At 41.7% G+C, this 18,221-nt stretch overlaps 1 protein-coding gene across 3 annotated transcripts in view; it reads right to left on the minus strand.

The window, feature by feature from the left end:
• Positions 1–18,221, minus strand: part of SLIT3 (slit guidance ligand 3) — a 465,006-nt gene that overhangs the window by 180,246 nt on the left and 266,539 nt on the right. For all 3 annotated transcript variants that reach the window (XM_088173839.1, XM_088173838.1, XM_088173840.1), the window contains one exon: positions 3,148–3,219. In XM_088173839.1, coding sequence (XP_088029965.1) covers positions 3,148–3,219 — 72 coding nt within the window. The remainder of the gene's footprint in view (positions 1–3,147; positions 3,220–18,221) is intronic.

Raw genomic sequence — 18,221 nt, forward strand, 5'->3', positions numbered from 1 at the left:
TTTATCCTGTAGAGATGGAAAGCACTAATCTCCTGGGAGTACTGTAAAATGTAATTGTTCTACAAGGATGGCTAGAAGACCTTGAGTTTAGTGATTGTGAAGCTCTTTAATTGAAGCTGCAATAAGTTAGATTTCCAGTAAAATGTTTGGCTGTTATGAACCATTAATCTGCCCTTTTGTTGAAGAACAAATAAATGCATAAATATCATCTAGGCAGAAATTATCCCAAGTAAGAATTTGTTGTAACCTAAGAGAGTCAGTGTTTCATTTAAGTCCTCAGTGTCTCACCCTTCCCACCACAGCAGTGAACAATGACACTCAGGATCACCTTCCTGCTGGAACTGAGCTCATCCCATGCCATTCCTCACATTCCCCATGCAGGCATGAGTGAGAAAAGCACAATTTCACAAAAAGGGTTAGGGTTAGGCAGTTTTCCAGTTCTGTGAGCTGGATTTTTTCTCTCACTAAATTGACTTATCTGGGTTTTGGGGGGTCCTGTTTCAGTAGTGCAAACCACCAGCTCTCTGCCTCAGCAGAGCCCTTCTTGTCATCACCTCAAATCTTTTGGCACAGCTACTCCATGGTTTGCTTTGGAGAGGAGATCATTTAGAGACCCTATCTTAACAAAGCAGCCTACCAAAATATATTTTTGATAATTATATTAATAAATACAGCATCAAGAAGACTTTTCACAGTACTTCAAAAGCATTATAAACCAATTCCCTGGGAACACAAAAAACACTGAAGTGCTTTAACATTTTCAGTTTACTCTTAAATAAAAAAATTAAAAGAAATAATGTGATTACCTGCCTCAGCAGTAATTCACAGATGCAGAGACAACAGGACACTTACCATTAAGCAAATAGGTATAGGGAACATGCTTTATCATAAATAAAGCTGTTTCAAGCAAAGGAAAGCAGATCAATAAAAACTAATTCCTGTCACTTCCAATCAAGGCTAAAAATCAATGAAACTTAAGAACAGAAAAGACAGTTAACTAAAAAATCTTAGTACAGAAGAGCTGATTTCAGTAAAGAATTCTTCAAATGCCTCAAGACTTCCTGGCATTTTCCCCTTTTTCTTCTTTCCCCTGAGTGCTCATGTTGAAGGTTAATATACTTTTTATATTTTCTTCTACAACAGGCAGATTGTTTTGAGAGCCACGAAGAAAAGCTGTTTATTCACAGAACCATCAGAGCACAGGTAGCTGCAGCAGGAGCATCCCCAAATGCCCTGTAATGGATCTCACCAGAGTGTAAAAGGCACACAAAGGAAAACACTGTCCACGCTGCTTTGGGCCTCAGCTGATTGGAAAAAGGGCTCATCCCTACTTAAGGAACATTCAGACCAGGGATTTCCTACCAAAAACTTCCAAAAAAAGCACATCTAAGTGTGAGGCTGGTTGAGAAGGTGGACACACTGATGACCATTTTTAAAGAAAACAGCAGACTCACCAAACTGTGAGGAACATCATTCATGACCCATTTCCAGCAAGAAACTCTAGAGAGTATCAACATCTTCCCCCAAACAGTATCTTTATACAAACTCCTTCGTTTACCTGCTAGAGGTACTGTGAATTACTTGGCAGTCTTTGGAGATTGAAACCTGTCATTATATATTGATGAAACTGACTTCACAGAACATCAGCTGAATGAATACAAATGCAAGTTTGCTAAAGTTGCCCTTTTATCCATAGACCCTAAATTAAATTTCCAGCAAATCCTTTTAGAGTGGGGCAGCATTCATGTTCTATAAAACGTGTCTCTCAGAATTCAATAGAAAAGCTTCCCTTTATAAATCCTATTTATGACTTCCTTCCCTTTTTTTTCTTTTCTTTTTTTTCCCCTTAATTACAGCAGAGGGGGATTAGTCAGTGTAAGTCTCCAGGGAGCTATATACAAAGCCATCTCTGAAATTAAACTAAAAGGAAAATGGCAGAAGGCACTGAAGGCACTGAGCTCTGCTAACACACAAGACTGGCTAATCTGGAAAAGCCAGGCAAATTTTCTGGACCACTGTGACTGAATAAGAAAAGGCAAAACTCCAGGAACCTTAACTCTACACCTTTATCTTCTTTAGCCATTCTCTTCTCAAAGACAAACATCTCATTTCCGTTTAATTACTTACATTAAGATCTAATAATGTCATCATTTGATAAAGAATGCAAATTTAAGTCAGAGGTTATCTTATAGAGATTGACATAAGCAAGAGCAGTTTTTCTTCAGTTCTGTTAAATTATTTAATATGATTTTACACATGTATGTGTAGCATCCTTGAAGTACTGTATTTTTTCAGTGGCACAGAAAATTTTCAGACTAGCTACTATTTCCCTTTCTTTGCCTTCACAATTAAATACATCTTGGATGAGTTTGAGAATCTGGAGGAAAAACAGGGGTGCTTTGTTTAGACGTGGCTTTTCCTGAAGCTATGCACTCCCTAAAGGAATTTAAAGAAATAATTTACTTAAGGAAATGGTTTTGGTAGGCTATGGCTAAATTATACAAATGCTTAGTCTAATTTCACAGTCTTTGTATTTTGATCTACTAAAGAACAGAGCTTTTCCAGTGCAATGGCATGCAGCTCAAAAACAAATGGATTTGATATAAAAGAAGCTTTTATAAAAAAATCCATCAGAATAAATGACATTTTGTTTCAGAAGGTATCTGGAAAGATGCTTTTTTCATGTTCTTTAAAAATGCCTTGTTTCAGAAATTAGAATTTTGAATTTGAAAAGAATAAATGAGATTTAAACACAGGATATTAACAAAATTCAATAATTTGATCAATCTGAGCATTTTTTATGAACTTGCTGATGCTCCAGCTTGGAACACATTTCACATTATGGATTTTCCCATGGGGGAAAAGAAAGAAGCCATTTTATTTTCCGGGTAAATTCAAAATCTTGATAAAACTGACTCTTCCTTAATGCTGGGCAGATCCAGAGCAGTGGCTCCCAGGGCTCTGTGGGCACCAGCCCCCTTCACAAGCCTACCTGAGCTCCCCTGGGCTTCCCCAGCCCTGCAGCCACCCTGGCCCCTCAGGCAGCCTGGGGGACTGAAATGAGATTATCACAGAGGACAAATAGCCAAAAAGTTGGAATGTATTATACATCAGGAATGCATTATAATAAGAGAAGAGCTTACTCACAGAGTTCTGATCTTTGGCATGTGATTGAAGCTGGTAACAGGAATGCGGGTGATGTTGTTGTTGTTGAGAGTACTGTTAGGAGAGAAAAAAAAGAGATAATAATAGCCCGATCAATTATTTTAATTTCTTCACCAACACAACATTTACAGAAACAATCAGTTAAAATTCTTGCCAAGCAACAAGACACAGTCCCCGATAGCTGAGACAATTTGTGACATACCATGAAAGATACTGCTCAGGGAAAGCAACCAAGAGCAGCCTCAGGATGGCTGAGGTCACTGTTTACCACGTCTGGGTAAGGGGGGGGGGTACAGAAGGTAAGTTTTTACCAACTACTGGAATAGATGCAGACCTGTCTGTATCTTTGTTTGATAACCTGGTGCAGCCTGGGCATCAGACTTGGGCCCAGCATTTAAAGGCATTTGGAAGGATTTTAAAGTAGTGAGACCAAAAGAGAGCTGTTGGCTCTCACAGGCTTGTTAGCACAGCCCACTGACACGGACAGACAGCTCCCATTGCTCCTCAGAAACACATGGATGGATGAGCTCCCTCTCCTCCCTTTCCTCAGGAAAAAATATATGGGGAGTGGAGCAGCCTGTAATAAAGCATGTCGTGACCCAGGCACAGAAGGATTGCTGCTGCTCTGTCAAAGCAGAGCCTAAAGTGAAAATCTCAGCTGCTGGAGGACCCCTTTAGAGCTTCTCAGGATGAACTGAGATTACCATCAGCTCAGTGTGCTGCTCCCATTTGTGTAGCTCCTAATTATATCAATGACTCTCCAGCAAATTAGAAACCATAAAGTTTATCAAGATAGCACAGGAAATGGAAAGCACTTCAACAGGGCATAATTGCCATGCTGCAAGTGCACCAAATCTGCAAACACAGTAGCCCAGTTTGTCATAAGAATGGACAGGGCTGGTGACCACTCAGTGTCCCAGCATGGCCAGTCCTGCCACTGCCTGTTTGAAACATGTGGTGTCCCCAGCACCAGGGCAAGGAGCAACCTCTGCTTTCCACAAGGAGCACAAAATTCCACAGGGTCACTGGCAGAAGACAGTGCTTTTGTGTGTTTATGAATATGCTGAAGAATGCATAAATACCTCCCTGCTGAAGCAACCTAACAGTATGTCATCCTTCCCTGAACTACTTAGCTATTCCAATGTCATGTATTTATTTAGGGCATTTAGTCAAAAGCTCTAGAAAAGTCTTCCAGGAGTTTACTCTCTCTCTTGGTCATCTGCCAACTCAAAAACCATTTTTACAATTCTGCCTAGAAATCCCTTGGCAAAGCCATCGTCTAAAACATCAGCAGATTACAGCTAATTAGATTTTACCCTATTAAGACTGGGGTTTGGGTACACAGGAAGACACACACACACACACACACACACACACACACACACACACATATTGGCAAAGCCAGGAGGTTGCAGGGTGCCCTGGGTACCCTGGCTGTGCACAGGCACACTCAGGTGCAGGGTGGGAGCAGCTCTGACACTGGCAGCTCGTTTTGCTGCTGCTGCTGCGCTGCATCCTGGCAGGACAGAGCCCAAGCACTCTCAGCAGGATCAGAGCTGGTATTCCAGCACAGGGCTACACCAGATGGATGCACTGGGAATCTGGAGCCAGTTTGGGGGCTGACATAGCCATGACAGCAAACTGCACCAACAGAGCAAAATTACCCTTCCTTTCCAAATCTATGAGCAGAGAGAGTTATGCCAGTAAAAGCAGAGTTTTGAAAATCTGGAATCTGCATGTGAGATCTGCTGCCAGAGATCTGCATCAGTCAAGTCACACATGTTCACACACCAGGCTGGTAAGAGCTGTCAGTCTTAGCACATGATAACTTAGAGTATAACATGTAGTATTTATTCCAGATCCTCTAGAAAACTTAAAGATATTAAAAATTGGACAAGAAACACACAGCCACATATTGGGACCAATGGGTGTACAAACCACTGGGTTTGTGGACTCAGGTTCTCAATATGCAAGGACTCCAAGGCAGCCTACTAAAAATTTAAAGGGCAAGATGAAGTGGAAGTAATGTCAACTTCAGGAGGAGAGCTGGAAGTCAGCTCTTGGAGCTGCCAGCCCCTCTGCCAGCTGTGCCTGCCAGCCTGCAGGGCTCTGCTGTGCTGGGGCTGCAGTGCTGGCAGCGAGCACCCCGAGCACCAGTGTCCACCTGCAGGGCTGGAAGCTCTGCCTCTCCATCCCTGCTAAGGTCACAGTGACAGCTCACATCCCACTGGGGCAGATTACAGGGTGCAAAATGAACCTCTCAGCCCTACAATGTTGTGGAGCTTGTGCTCCATTCCCTTATTCACCCAGTGATGTAGCCGAAGTCTTTTGTGGTCAATGAGCTAAAAACAGGCCTAAACAATTTCAGAAAGTGAACAAACCCACTGAGAGTGCATGAATATATACATCAACACACACACCCTTCAGTATCTGTATGTGTTTGCTCTTTACATGCTGGGAAGTTCAAACAGGGCTCAGAAATGGAATTTATAATTGCACCACCACTTTTTTTCCCCCTGTAAACATAAAAGTATATAATTCTGAGGCAACCCTCTGCCTTAGTTGCCTGTTACTTTGAGTTATGCACTCAGATGGAAGATTTTAGGTATGCAGTGATAAATAAAAGCCACATGTAAAGTCAGCTCACAAACATTAAATCACAGACGTAGCTGATGTCTGAATCAGTCACATATGGCACTACAGGAGTCAATGGGGGCCACAGGAATTCAAGAGAGATTTTTCTATTGATTTCTAAAGGATGTGGATTGGATTCAGGCAGAACAGGCTGTGACAGTGAGCTTCCTTCTGCACTGAGGGCAGAGAACATCCCAGTCTCCCAGTGCAATTCATCTGCATGCAGAAAGGTCACCCGTGAATGTCTGACTTGATGATTCAAATAACTTTTAAAAGTTCTTAAAATATTTCTATTTAACGGATTAAGCATTATTCAAATCACACAGCATTTCTGCTCACAAGATATCAAAAGAGAGTGGCTCAGGTTTTGCAAAGGTTTCAAATACTTGCTTATTTTCAAATAATCAAAGGTTTCCCACAGTTCATTGACAAATATATAACCCTCCTTCTAAGAATCCTAAATCAGTGCTGAATTAATATTCTCCTTAAACACAAATTTCAGGGATAACTCTAGCAGACAGCTACTGCACAGATGACTTAGTAGAATACTATTTCATTGATATTTAAATGTTACCCATAATGAAGGCAATAAAACATCTATGATAACAGCAATTATTTCAGAACAGAGGAGGCCAAACACTGCAGAAGGCACTAATTGCCAGTGAACTGTCTGCACTACAGCCCAGCTGGAGCTGCAGGACTTTAACCCTGCTGCTCTGGCTGCACATCACTCAGCTCCCAGGCAGTGGGAACTCTGGAATGGGAACATGTTCAGGTAGAGATGTGCTCTAGGGAGATCCTGCAAAGCTTTCCATCATGCACATGATTCCTTCCCAGCAACGATTTTTTAAGAGATGTGGCCTGACAGAGGTGAGCACACAATACAGCAGCATTTTTAGTACACAAAGGGAAAAAATAAATGACACTCGTGTAGTCTGCTGGCTGCTCCAAGGTCCCAGCCTCAGATTAATCCATCCAAAATTCAAATCTATAGAAAGAGATCCATAAATACCAGGAGCCAGTGAGAAACAGGAATTCCAGAATCTTCTGACTCTTCCAACATCATAAGGGAACACATATTCTGCTGAGTGGTCCTCAGCCTTAAACATCCCATCTCTTCCAGAACCCAACATGTCCCTTGAAAAAGCACTGTCCTCTCATTTAGAAGTCCTCTCCCTGTAAACTATTCACACCCCAAATGCTGACTCAGGAGACTGGGGTTATAGACAATATTATTTATGCCAGCCAACTTCCCACCTTGGGCTGTGATCCTTGTCAGATCTTGCAGGGTAAGCAGAAGCAGACTGCAGCAGCCCTAAGGATCCTCCAAGGACTACTTGGCTGATGCATAACGTGAGCTCAGCAGTCTGGGAGGTGGCACATCCTCCAGCACTGTGAACTGTCAGAGTCCCACTGACTCCAATTTACAGCCCCAGAGGAGCTGCTCTCCTAACTCACTGCTCTGCCACTCGCCCAAACGGGATACAGGCACACGTGGAGCTGCCTTCCTCCTTCTGAAAAATAAAGCTGATTTATAGCCCCTACTAATCAGAATTTTCCTAGAGGAAAGAGTGCTCAGTCTGCAATTCTGTCAGTATTTGAAAACAATTACTTATCTCCTTCCTCAAACTTTTGGTGCAAATTTAATTTCATGCAGTTGCATTTTTGTTCTCTTCTGACTTGCTCCAAATTCATGAACGCCACTGCAGTTCCCTGACATAGAGCTGGTAATTCCAGACTTAATGTAAATGCATTAAAATCACTAACCTGCAGAAATGAATGGCATGTCTGTGTTTTTTTCTGTAATTTTAATGCATTATTTTTTATTCTTCTTGCACAGGACTGATGAGAGACAGGAAAAAAAGATACTAGAGGAAATCACACAAGTTTTATGACAGGCCTTGAGAAAAAAGGAAACTACTCAAATTTTGAACCCTACTAATAGTACAAGTATTTTATTTTAAAAACTCAGAAACTCTAAGCACCCTTTCAGGTCCCTTGGACTAATTCAGAGAGCAGAAATCCCAGGCTGTCTGGTCAATATTCAATCTCAGTTCTGTAAATCACAGACTGCACAGAGATTTTGCTTCCCTTACTTAGAATTCAATTAATATAATTAAAAGCATATAATAAACATCAGAATACCTGTCAACTTTTTCATCTGAAAACATACTTTCATGGGCAACATATCCAAGTGCTCTAATCTGGTTTGGTACCAAAAGGATCTCCTCTGACAGAAAATGTTACACAACACAACAGCAGTATTTGAAACATTAAGCATTTAGTAAAAAGTGACCATCTTCCAGTTTTTCTGTCACACTTCAAGTTGGAAAATTGGAGTTTTTGTTTTACACACAACACTGCTAACAATACCACCTGCTACATCCCAGCTTAAAAAAATTTTTTGTATCCTAGTTGATTTTGACAAAAGGAAAAAAACCTACACAGATGTCAAACTTTCTAAGTACAAGGCATTTTCAGAATGTGCAGCAGTACACTGCAATAGCCACAGTGATGCTTCTTGTTCCAACCTGAACAGATTCAAGTGAAAGGGGCAGGGGAGAACCTGCTGGGTGCTGAAGATGCCCTTTGCTACTTGTCAGTAATGGGGACTGGGTTCCTTCCCATTCCAAATCTGCAGCTGATTAGCAAAACAGCTAATCAAACTGAGACATTTTAATTGAAACTTAATTCAAATTGGAAAAACACTTTCCCCCTAGACTTAGTAAGCATCTCCCATAGTCACTAGAGGTCTGCTGTGCTGGCCATTCAGGTTTTTGATCCACACCAGGCTGCCTTTGTGTTACATCTGGCTGACCACAGAATTGGCAAAATTCTCAGTTAGAAAGAAAAGTTCAGACACATTTACTGATTGGTAAACGGAGAAAGAGATATGCAAAGGCACTAGCTCATGTACTAGATTACTGCTGGGTTTGAATGCATTTTATGTTTGGGCAGTGTAGATTTTCTGCAGGTTTCTAAAACACAGGATTTGATATCAGGAATATACAAATTCCAGCCTTTCTTTGGCAGCACAGGCTTCCGTGTGTCTGTGGGCTTCACTCGAAGTTAAACAACGATGTTCAGCTCCTTTTCCCACTCAAAACTCTCTCAACACATTGTGAAAAGGTGGTGCTGGGTTACCTCGCTCCGTGATAAATCTGGGTTTTGAAAGTGAGACACTGAAAGGGAGCAGCAAAGCAAAGGGGACCAGGCTGGTGGGGCTGAGCTGTGCCAGGCCCTGCAGCACTGGGAGCACTAACAACTAACATTTCCTTCTGTCTCCTCCAATTACCCCACAGCTCTGTCATGGGGTGCTCCTGGCTGGGTGTGTAATCCCTGTGTTGTGTGTCCATAACACCATGTAATTGGGCCTAATGCAAGATTATTATCCATGTGCATGCAATGGATAGCTACAAATGGTGTGTCTGCAGGCTGGGAATGTTCCCAGGAGTGAATTAGTGTCATACTCTCTGATTCCTTCTTCTCCCACCACTGCCAGGGCTCCCAGCTCCTATCCCCAGTGCAACTATATATCCACTAAATGAGACCAGGAAATTCATCAGACTTAACCAAGGCATAATTAAGCCTCTTGTGCTAACAGGTTTTTTTGACAATGTTACTTCTACTCAGAAGTGGATGAAGTGAGGCAAAAAACCAAATTAATAAAAAACGCTGAATAGCTCTGCCTAAGTTGCCAGTGGAGCTCAGAAGACAACTCTGCTCTGTCCCTGGCAGTGTCAGAAACACAACTTATCCAAGACCTCAAAGCTTTGAGGGATGCCTGTGTGTGTAGTGCTGGTAAATAAAAGTGAAGAAATCTTTTCCCAGTGTACATGTGACCTGAAACTATTGAGCCTATGCAAGATTAGACATCACCATCAGTATTTATGCACATAAAAGGAGGATCTCAGGGTCTGTCTGAAATAAAGACATGAAACATGAATTTGGAAGCTGCACCAACAGCATAATTTAGCACTAACAGTGCCATTACCTTAGACCTCTGTGTTAACAGATTCACATCACTTACTCTTAAACCTCCATTGAACTACATAAAATGCCACTGCAAAGGAAAAAGATATCCTCTGCTCCTTATATTCACCCAGGGGTTAAACAAAGTAGTAACAGGCTAAATTTCAGAAAGAGGGATTTTCCTTAGATATAGGGATAATGTTTCTTATAATAAGAACAGGAAAAATACATAAAAGAGCTGTTACAGAGTGTGCAGCCATTGGGAGGGAAGCCTGTAATAAAATATTGAATGAATCCCTGTCAGGAACGGCATTGGATTTGATGGGCCTGCCCCAGGGAGGGACAGTGGATGACAACTTCTGACCCCCTTCAGCCCTCATATAGCACCCAATAAAACTAACAGCACTAATTTCAAAAAGTGAATCTAAATCTATATTTAGTAATAAACCCACGACTTGAGTTTCATATGCTGCCATAATTAATGTTTGTAATTAACTTTCAGATTGCAGGGCAAAAGGAGCTGTATTTCCAATAAAGAGCTATTTTTCACACAGGTCAGGGGGAATTTGCATTGAATTAAATATTTACGGTTTCTTATGGCCTGTGATGAAAAAGCAAGGTGGCTTTAGCACTCCATCCCTCAGCACTGAGTGCAGTCACCCTCGACTTCCAATGCATCCAAGGTTTGCTTGTCAGGCAATGCCCAAAACTCAGCTGCATCTCCTCTGAGTTGTGGTGAGCCCCGAGTGCCTCTTGTTCTCAATTGCTTGATCTCACCACAGACTGTTTAAGTTAAAGCCCACAACGACCATGTGGGCAGATAATGAAAGCAACTGATGCTGCACTGATTAATCCTTTACTCGGCACTGTTAGAAAACATAATGATCTCACGAGGGGCCTTATTCAGTGACACGGAGCAGCACAGCTCCGAGCTGACACCTCAAATTAGCAGCACAAGCAACAACAGCTGGGGGGTTGTCTCAATATTTGTACCCAACTCTAAAAGGAGTTGGCACCAGACAAGTGCTATTTTTAAACACAACGTTAGCCCAGGCAAATAATGGTCTAAATAGTCTCCAGGTGACAAGGAGAAGCCACTGAAATAAAAATAACTGGTTGCCATTTTGTGGTTTCTGTTCTAGTGTTAGTCTTTTGACAATGTGTTCACAAGTGTTCTCATCACAGCAAAGTGAGAGGCTCCAGCATTGTTAACTTGGGAAGCTGACATCAGAAGTATGAGTATCTCAAGGATACAGAGGAAAGAAAATCTTCATTTTAGAAATGTATGGAAAAAATAAAGCAAATAAGCTTAGCACAGAATTATGCACAAAACTGCCAGCAGTGTTTACTGCTACAATTGCCTGGTTCTTCCCATTCTGTGGCTAATTTTAATTTGCATGTAACTGTCAGATTTTTACTATTTAAGCTTATTATAAAGGCCAGATGTTTAAGGGAGATTTTTTTTTGCCTTGAAGGAATGAGATTCCTTTCAAAAACATCAGGTTTTAGGGAAACTAAGTTATTATAATAAGAGATTATTTGTTTAAAATGCCTGTTTTGTCACCTGGCAAGAACCAGGAGGCTCACATTTGCCCACAGTGATAACTTCAGGGCGTATTAACTTAAGTCCTGTAATTACTGCATTAATTGTTCCCAGAGTCTGGCTGTGCCTTGGCTGGAGCCTCTGGGATGGACAAGCTCAAGAGCTGAGGTTAAGAGCAGAGGAGAGGGAAAAAGAGAACTTGCAGCAAGAAAATGCTGGAGAAGCTTTCCAGCTAAAGAGACTGGGACTAGGAATCAGTGGAAATGGACAAGAGGCCATAAAAAAATATCAAACATTAGCAAAATTAAGGATTTTGGTGACGTATGGCCAAACCTTTGTGGTGTTACTTTTAGCCATGAATTTATGTTAAATATGCACATACATATCATTATGCCTTAATTTACTTACTTACAACAACACCCAAATAAATAAAATATTCCGAAACAAGATAAAGCAGAGAACAGGATAAGGTAAAATGTAGCATAATAAAGTTTATACAGAGAAAGTGGGTACAAATTTAGATTGTGTACTTGGTTACATGTTTAATCAAGAATGTCATTCACGTGGTCTTAGATGAAATGTCTTATTGCTTCCCCTAGAGGAAGCTGCTCTTTCTCTGCACAGAAAGACATTGCTATTTTCCCACACAATCAAATCACCTCTATCAGCTTACAAAATACATGTACCAGGTGCATCTCCCAATTCTTTCTAACATCTATGCCTAGTGAAAGTTGAAAAAGCTTTCTAGAGAAGTTTCAATCAGCTTTTCAATCTTTTACATGGCACTTTAATTCTAGGCAGAAAATAAAAATTCTGCTCAGCCTGAATTAAAATATAAAAGCATTGGTGCAAGGACAAGAGAAGGCAGGCTGAAATTATTCTGCCACTGCTTTATTTTTGAATGAAGGATTCTCTTCTCCAATGACTTTTTCTTCTAAACACAAAAATAGCAAATAAAACATTGGCTTTTCTTTTTTTTCTTTTTTTTTTTTCTTTTTTATTTTAAATCAAGACATTTTCTCAGGTCTTTGCCCAAAGGCTACACAATTTTCAGTACAGTGCATTGGGAATGCCTGCTATGGCTCTAAGTCCCAATTACATCCAGAATTTTGACATGGACTAAAAGAAATAAAGGTATTTCTGTGAACACTGAGTAAATCTTTTGCATCATTAGGGTAGTTTTGATGTTTCTCTATGGTACCAAATTTCAGGGCTGATATTATTGCCTAGAACCCCTGGGAACGAGTCCAATTGTCATAATACCCAGACCAATGCCTGCTGAAGTCAGAGCAAATCCCATTGCTGATTTCAGAAGGGAGTCACTCTGGTCCCTGCAATCCATTTATTTAGGCACAGATTTTTGCAGGAACCACAGAAATCAAAAATATAATTGCATTCCATTTAAACTCCCCTAAATTTTGTACATTCATTTGGAAACCTCTTGTTCAGTGAATTAATGCGATAAAATTACAATACAATTATTTCAGTTTAATATAAATTAATTGTTAAATAGAGATGGTTTGGGGGTTTTTTTTAGGTTATACAGAGATCTCTCATACCAAATACGGCTCTTGGTGTCACTGCCCTGCATGCATGTCAGGAACTGTGGTTTATGGATTCTGTGCTGCTCCTGACAAAATCAATGGAAACAGGACTGGATTCTCAATGCCTACAGAGGTCTGAAAGCCTAACAGAGTGAATTATGGAAAAGATGAAAAAGAATCAACAACATGAAGTCAGATTATACAAACCTTAAATTTGTTGCATCAGCTCCTCAGCAAAATAAATCAGTTTCTCAGGGCCCTGCCTAAAGAGTTGTTTCAGGTTAGTCCTTTCTGAAGCTGAAACAGCTTTATGAACACAATCTACTTCAAACTAACACAGTTCAACTCCAAAATTTGAAAGGAGCAAGCAACTTTGATCATTTGTTCAGGCTGATGGCTTTTAATGATGGAGATTTCCAAGGTAAAATGTTTCACCATTCAGTCAGCTGAGTGTTACTATTTCCTTCACCAAAAGACATTCTAAAGAAATTGATTAACGCTGGATCAGAAAGGAATGGTATCATTCTTCAAAGCCGTGTTTTAATTTGTCCTGTCTTGAGTACACTGCAGCCCTAACGCTACAGCCCTGTGGTAAAAGCCTCCATTCTTACAGCCTTCCCCCTCCACGAACACAGCCTCTCTACTCCTCCACGGAACACACACCAACAGAAAAGCAATTCCGAGTGGCAGACAGAAATTAGTTGCCTTTTCTGAGGTAGAGAAAGCGACAACAATGGGCTTCTGCCTCCATTGTCGGTGCTCTGTGGCAATACTCAGTCTCCTCGGGATGGTCACGGTGCCAGCCCGTGGCCACCTCAGTGCCGCAATGCGGCAGCGCCTGCGGGACTGCGGGACAAAGAGGGACAAGCCACCAACCCCAGAGTGACACGGCACTGCTGGCAGTTTAGCCAAGTGTCGGTGTAAAAGGTTCTACCAACGCCTTGTGAAAGAGGCAGCGATGGGAATCCACAGAGAGGGGGCTGCCAGAACCCCTGGGTTCAGTTTTCTCCCAACAGCAGAACCAGTAGGTCCTGCAGGCAAAACACCAGCCCTTACTGCTCTGGCCAGAGCAGCCATTCTGATTGCAGTGTCTCAGCTGCCCCTCAGCTCCCAAGGCCATTGGCATTCCCACTGGGAGAGAGCAGCAGGAAGAGATCTTCCATAGCTCCAGAGAGGACAATGGCCATGGTGCAGCACAGAACCGCACAGGCAATTCCTGGCTCTGGACAGCAGAGGAAAGAAAACAAGCAAATCTTGTAAAAAGACAACATTTCACCTTAACTGCCAAAATTGCCTCCCCAAAGTGCAAGAGACTGAGAAGGTATTTGTGAAATAACTTTATATTCTAATGGTATGTGATGCCCCTATCTGCAATTCATCCACGCTGGAAATACAGGCTAAAATACAGGCTAATATAGATCCACATGAATGAAAAAGGGAATGTGTGACTCACACATTCTGTGAGTTTAGACTTGCATGTATGAGCAGTTGTTAAGGAAAAGTTACATTTATAGAGGAAAGAAATGCTTTGAAAGAACAAAGACTACACGTAGTTTCTAGACAAGGACAACTACATTTCTTGGTGAAGCTGAAAAGAGATCTGCTTTCCGTCAGGATTTTATTTTAATAAGACATTAGACAGTGCTTGTGTGCATCACACAAGAAAAAGGTCAATATGTTTAAAAATGCCTATCTTTCCATTTTTTTACGTTTCTCCCAAACTCCACCTGCCCATGAGATTCAGCAATACCTGCTTATATTCATGCAATATGGGTAAGAAACCGTAACAATCTAAATAGCAAATACTCACAGTGTTTCATTAGCCTCCAGTCCACAGAGTGAAAAAGCGCAAAATAAAATATACACAGAAAAGATTTGACGCCCCCATGATCTACTCAGGAATATTCTACAAGCACGAGCTATAGCTAAATAAAAGGAGTCTATTGCTCTCCACATATGGCTGTTTCTCTGCATGCACCTAAAATAAAAGATACCTGCCATTGTGGAGGGTCTGTCCTACTGGTTTCGGCTGGAGTGCCTCACCTGGCTCCCAACGCCCTTCCCGCGGATGGGAAGACGGGATGTCTCACAGACGGGATGGACCCAACCCTTTTAAGACACCGCTGGAATTGCCCAAGGAGCCAGTAGGAAGCGTGGGTGCTGCAGCGTGGGCTCCCCCTCCCCAGAGCCCGCCCAGCCCGCAACCGCCTCCTGCACCAACGGGGGCTTCTGGCGGCCTCCAAAGCGGCGTCGCAGAGATGCTGCATTGCGGCAATTCATCGATCGCAGCGCTGGCAGCCATGAACCAGGGATGCTGCCCCACACTCCCTTCTCCCAACAAAGCCCTGCTGGTGTCAGACACAACCCAAGGTTCTAGTGGTGAACGAAGACCTGGTCCAGTCTGTGCTGCTGCAGCCCTCCAGCACAGCCATCAGCCTGGCTTCCACCACGTTCTCCTCCCTTTACCCTCAAACAAACCCACTCCGAGTGACAGTCTGGTGCTTGCACACCAAGAAGCCTCACCCCACCCAGCACACAGAAGACAAGGGAGATATGAGCAATTTTAAAAAGTTAATGGCACAACTGAATGTCATTTCCATCAATGGCTTTATGCAGCCATTCAACTGACCAACCATTTATGCAACATTTCAACTGACCAAGCTATTTTCTCTAAAACATGCCAACAACATGGTACATGATAACAAAGGTTTCTGTATGGCCTTACAGCATTTTTAGATTTGTTTCTAAGGATGTGTAAGTGCCCCAAGCATGGCCATGCATCACCCGTAAAGACTAAAATCAATGCATTCAGATTATTCACCCCAAAACAGAAATGTAAGAAATGCAATTCTGCTTCAAAAATATTGAACCAGTTAACAAGAAGTTGCTTCATTTATGATAACTTAATTAACATAGAAATTGTGATTATTGGTCTTCAAATGACTTTGACATTATTTTATACTTTCATCTTTCAAGCAGCTCTTAAATTTTCTCTTTTCTTAAACCCAGGACTAGATAGGCTATGTAAATAAAATCTAATTTATATTAATCTTATTCTTTTAAGTTTTAAAAATTATTTTTCTTGATTTAAACTTAATTTAAAAATGTTCTCATCATCACATATATACCTACATTATATGTATAAGCTTTTCAACAGCAAGAAAAAAGACACTATTTCATCTTTAGATGAGAAGCAGGTTTTACCAATCCATTTTTTTCAGGTGCAGATATAGTTACCTACTTCACTTCCAAACAGTTCCAAGCTAACTATCTACATATTACTGATTTTATATCTAATTTATTACAGGCACAATATTATTGTCCTACCTAAAAATATTGGATAATGCCAGTAATATGTAATGTACAGTACCCTGGTCCCTGCAGCTACAGTTTAAGGTAAAATATCTGACATGTTGCTTCAGTAGGGAGCTCAATGATCGCGGTATACAGAGCTCCCATCACAGTTTTACTCTCTTCCCAGTCTTCTGAGTCCTCCCTTGTACAAAGACTGGCGGCAGCTCACAGCCTTTGTCTATGTTGTTACTTAGCAGAGCAGAGGGACAAAAGCAACCTCAGAGAAAGACAAACCATCTACTCCCCTACTGGTGACAAACAATGCCTTTAGTTGCACACAGAACAAAAGAAGGGGAACAGTTGTTTTGAAATGTTTTTTGTATTGATCATTTTTCACTGTTGTGACTGAGCCCAAAGGAAGCAGGAGCTCCCCCATACACCACCAGCTCTGGACCCCGGACAGTGTCGCAGGAGGGCTGAGGACATCCCGGGATATTTGACAGTGATACCACAGGAACCTGTAGTGCACACTCATGCAGCCTTCCCCCAACCACAGAGGCTGCATTGGTGCCAAGAGAACCACATCCAGCTCCAAGAGCATCGTCATCCTGCTGCTTTGGGGAGTCATAGAAACAATGAACTGCAAAGTACGGCATCAAATGACTGCTCATCCACCCTGAGCTCGTCATGTTCCCTCAGAAGTGTGTTATCACCTCAACTTTATCAGCAAAGAGTTTTATTCCATCCTAGTCTTCAGCTCAGCCCTTGGTTAAGGTGTTGAGCTGCACATCAGCATTAAATACACAGCTGAGTGTCCTCTGGATTAAGTCATTCACATTCACTTGACTTTCAACAGTCAAAATGCTTGTTCTACATCTTTTATATTACTGACAAAGAAAGTGTATTAGTCAAAGGGGAGGGAGGGCAGGTCACAAGATGAGCAGAGCATGCAAATTAAACAATTAATATCATGGGAGAGAAGGTCTGCCAGAAATCTCTGTATCTCCTGGAGTTTTGACTTTGGAATCTCTCGGAGCAGTGACTGCAGCACCACGCTTAAACGACGCAACCCATAAAACTGGGCTTCCTCAAAAAGCAGACTGGTTAGTGATTCATGAAACTAATAATTCTAACCTGCCACTGCTCTGATCTTGATATGTTCTGCAGCCTGTATGGCTCTAGGCTATTCTTAAAGGGAAAAAACCCTCCAATCTAATGGGGCAGGGAAGGAGAATGAGCACAGCATTCAACTACTACATATGCTCCAGGAAGGGAAAAATCCATCTTTCTAAATATATAACATAATTAGGCATCCGGACCAAGGACTGATAGAAATGTTCATCAATTTGCGAGGACATGCCTGGAATACGGCAGGATTAACAAAATCATTGATCAATGAATTTATGCAAATATATTCTCCCCATAAAGAGAGAGTTACATTACATCTGTAACAGGCATCAGTGATTTTCAGAGACCCTCTCCTAGCCACTCGTATTTTGTCTCGGCTGGTCTCTGATATAAAGCCTGTCACCATGGTGCCATCTGGATAGTGTTCCTTTCACCATGCTGTACTTCCAACCTCCCATTTGTAATCTGCTGTACAACAGAGGTTATCTCAGATTTCATTTCCACATCTTGAGCAGGACACCAGATCTCCCACGGACATGCATCAGCAAATAAAAACATTTCTTATCAAGCCACCACGTACGCATGCCATCTTCTCTCCATCAACTAATTATGCTGATTATGCATCTCTTTTCCCTAGGAGGGGCACTCCACTTTCTAAAAGTTCCTCCAAAAAAGGCATTTCTGTAGTTAATCTTATCTCTGACTATTTATGTAACTGAAACCTCGTAGTACCCACAGCCAGGTTTTCCAGGAGCATTTCTCCTTCCCTTACAGACCAACAGTGATACAGGAGGCAGAAGAATGGGAAGAGAAGAAACTAAGGGCCAATCTAATAATGAATGGAGTGAAGAGAAGGGGAAATTCCCATTTGTCTACTGATACCTCTGTACTCGGGGCACACCATTTCTCTACGGCCAAACCAACTGTTGACTTCCTCTGGC

The sequence above is a fragment of the Sturnus vulgaris genome, chromosome 15 (genome assembly GCF_052056855.1).
Source record: "Sturnus vulgaris isolate bStuVul1 chromosome 15, bStuVul1.hap1, whole genome shotgun sequence".
Classification (NCBI taxonomy): domain Eukaryota; kingdom Metazoa; phylum Chordata; class Aves; order Passeriformes; family Sturnidae; genus Sturnus; species Sturnus vulgaris.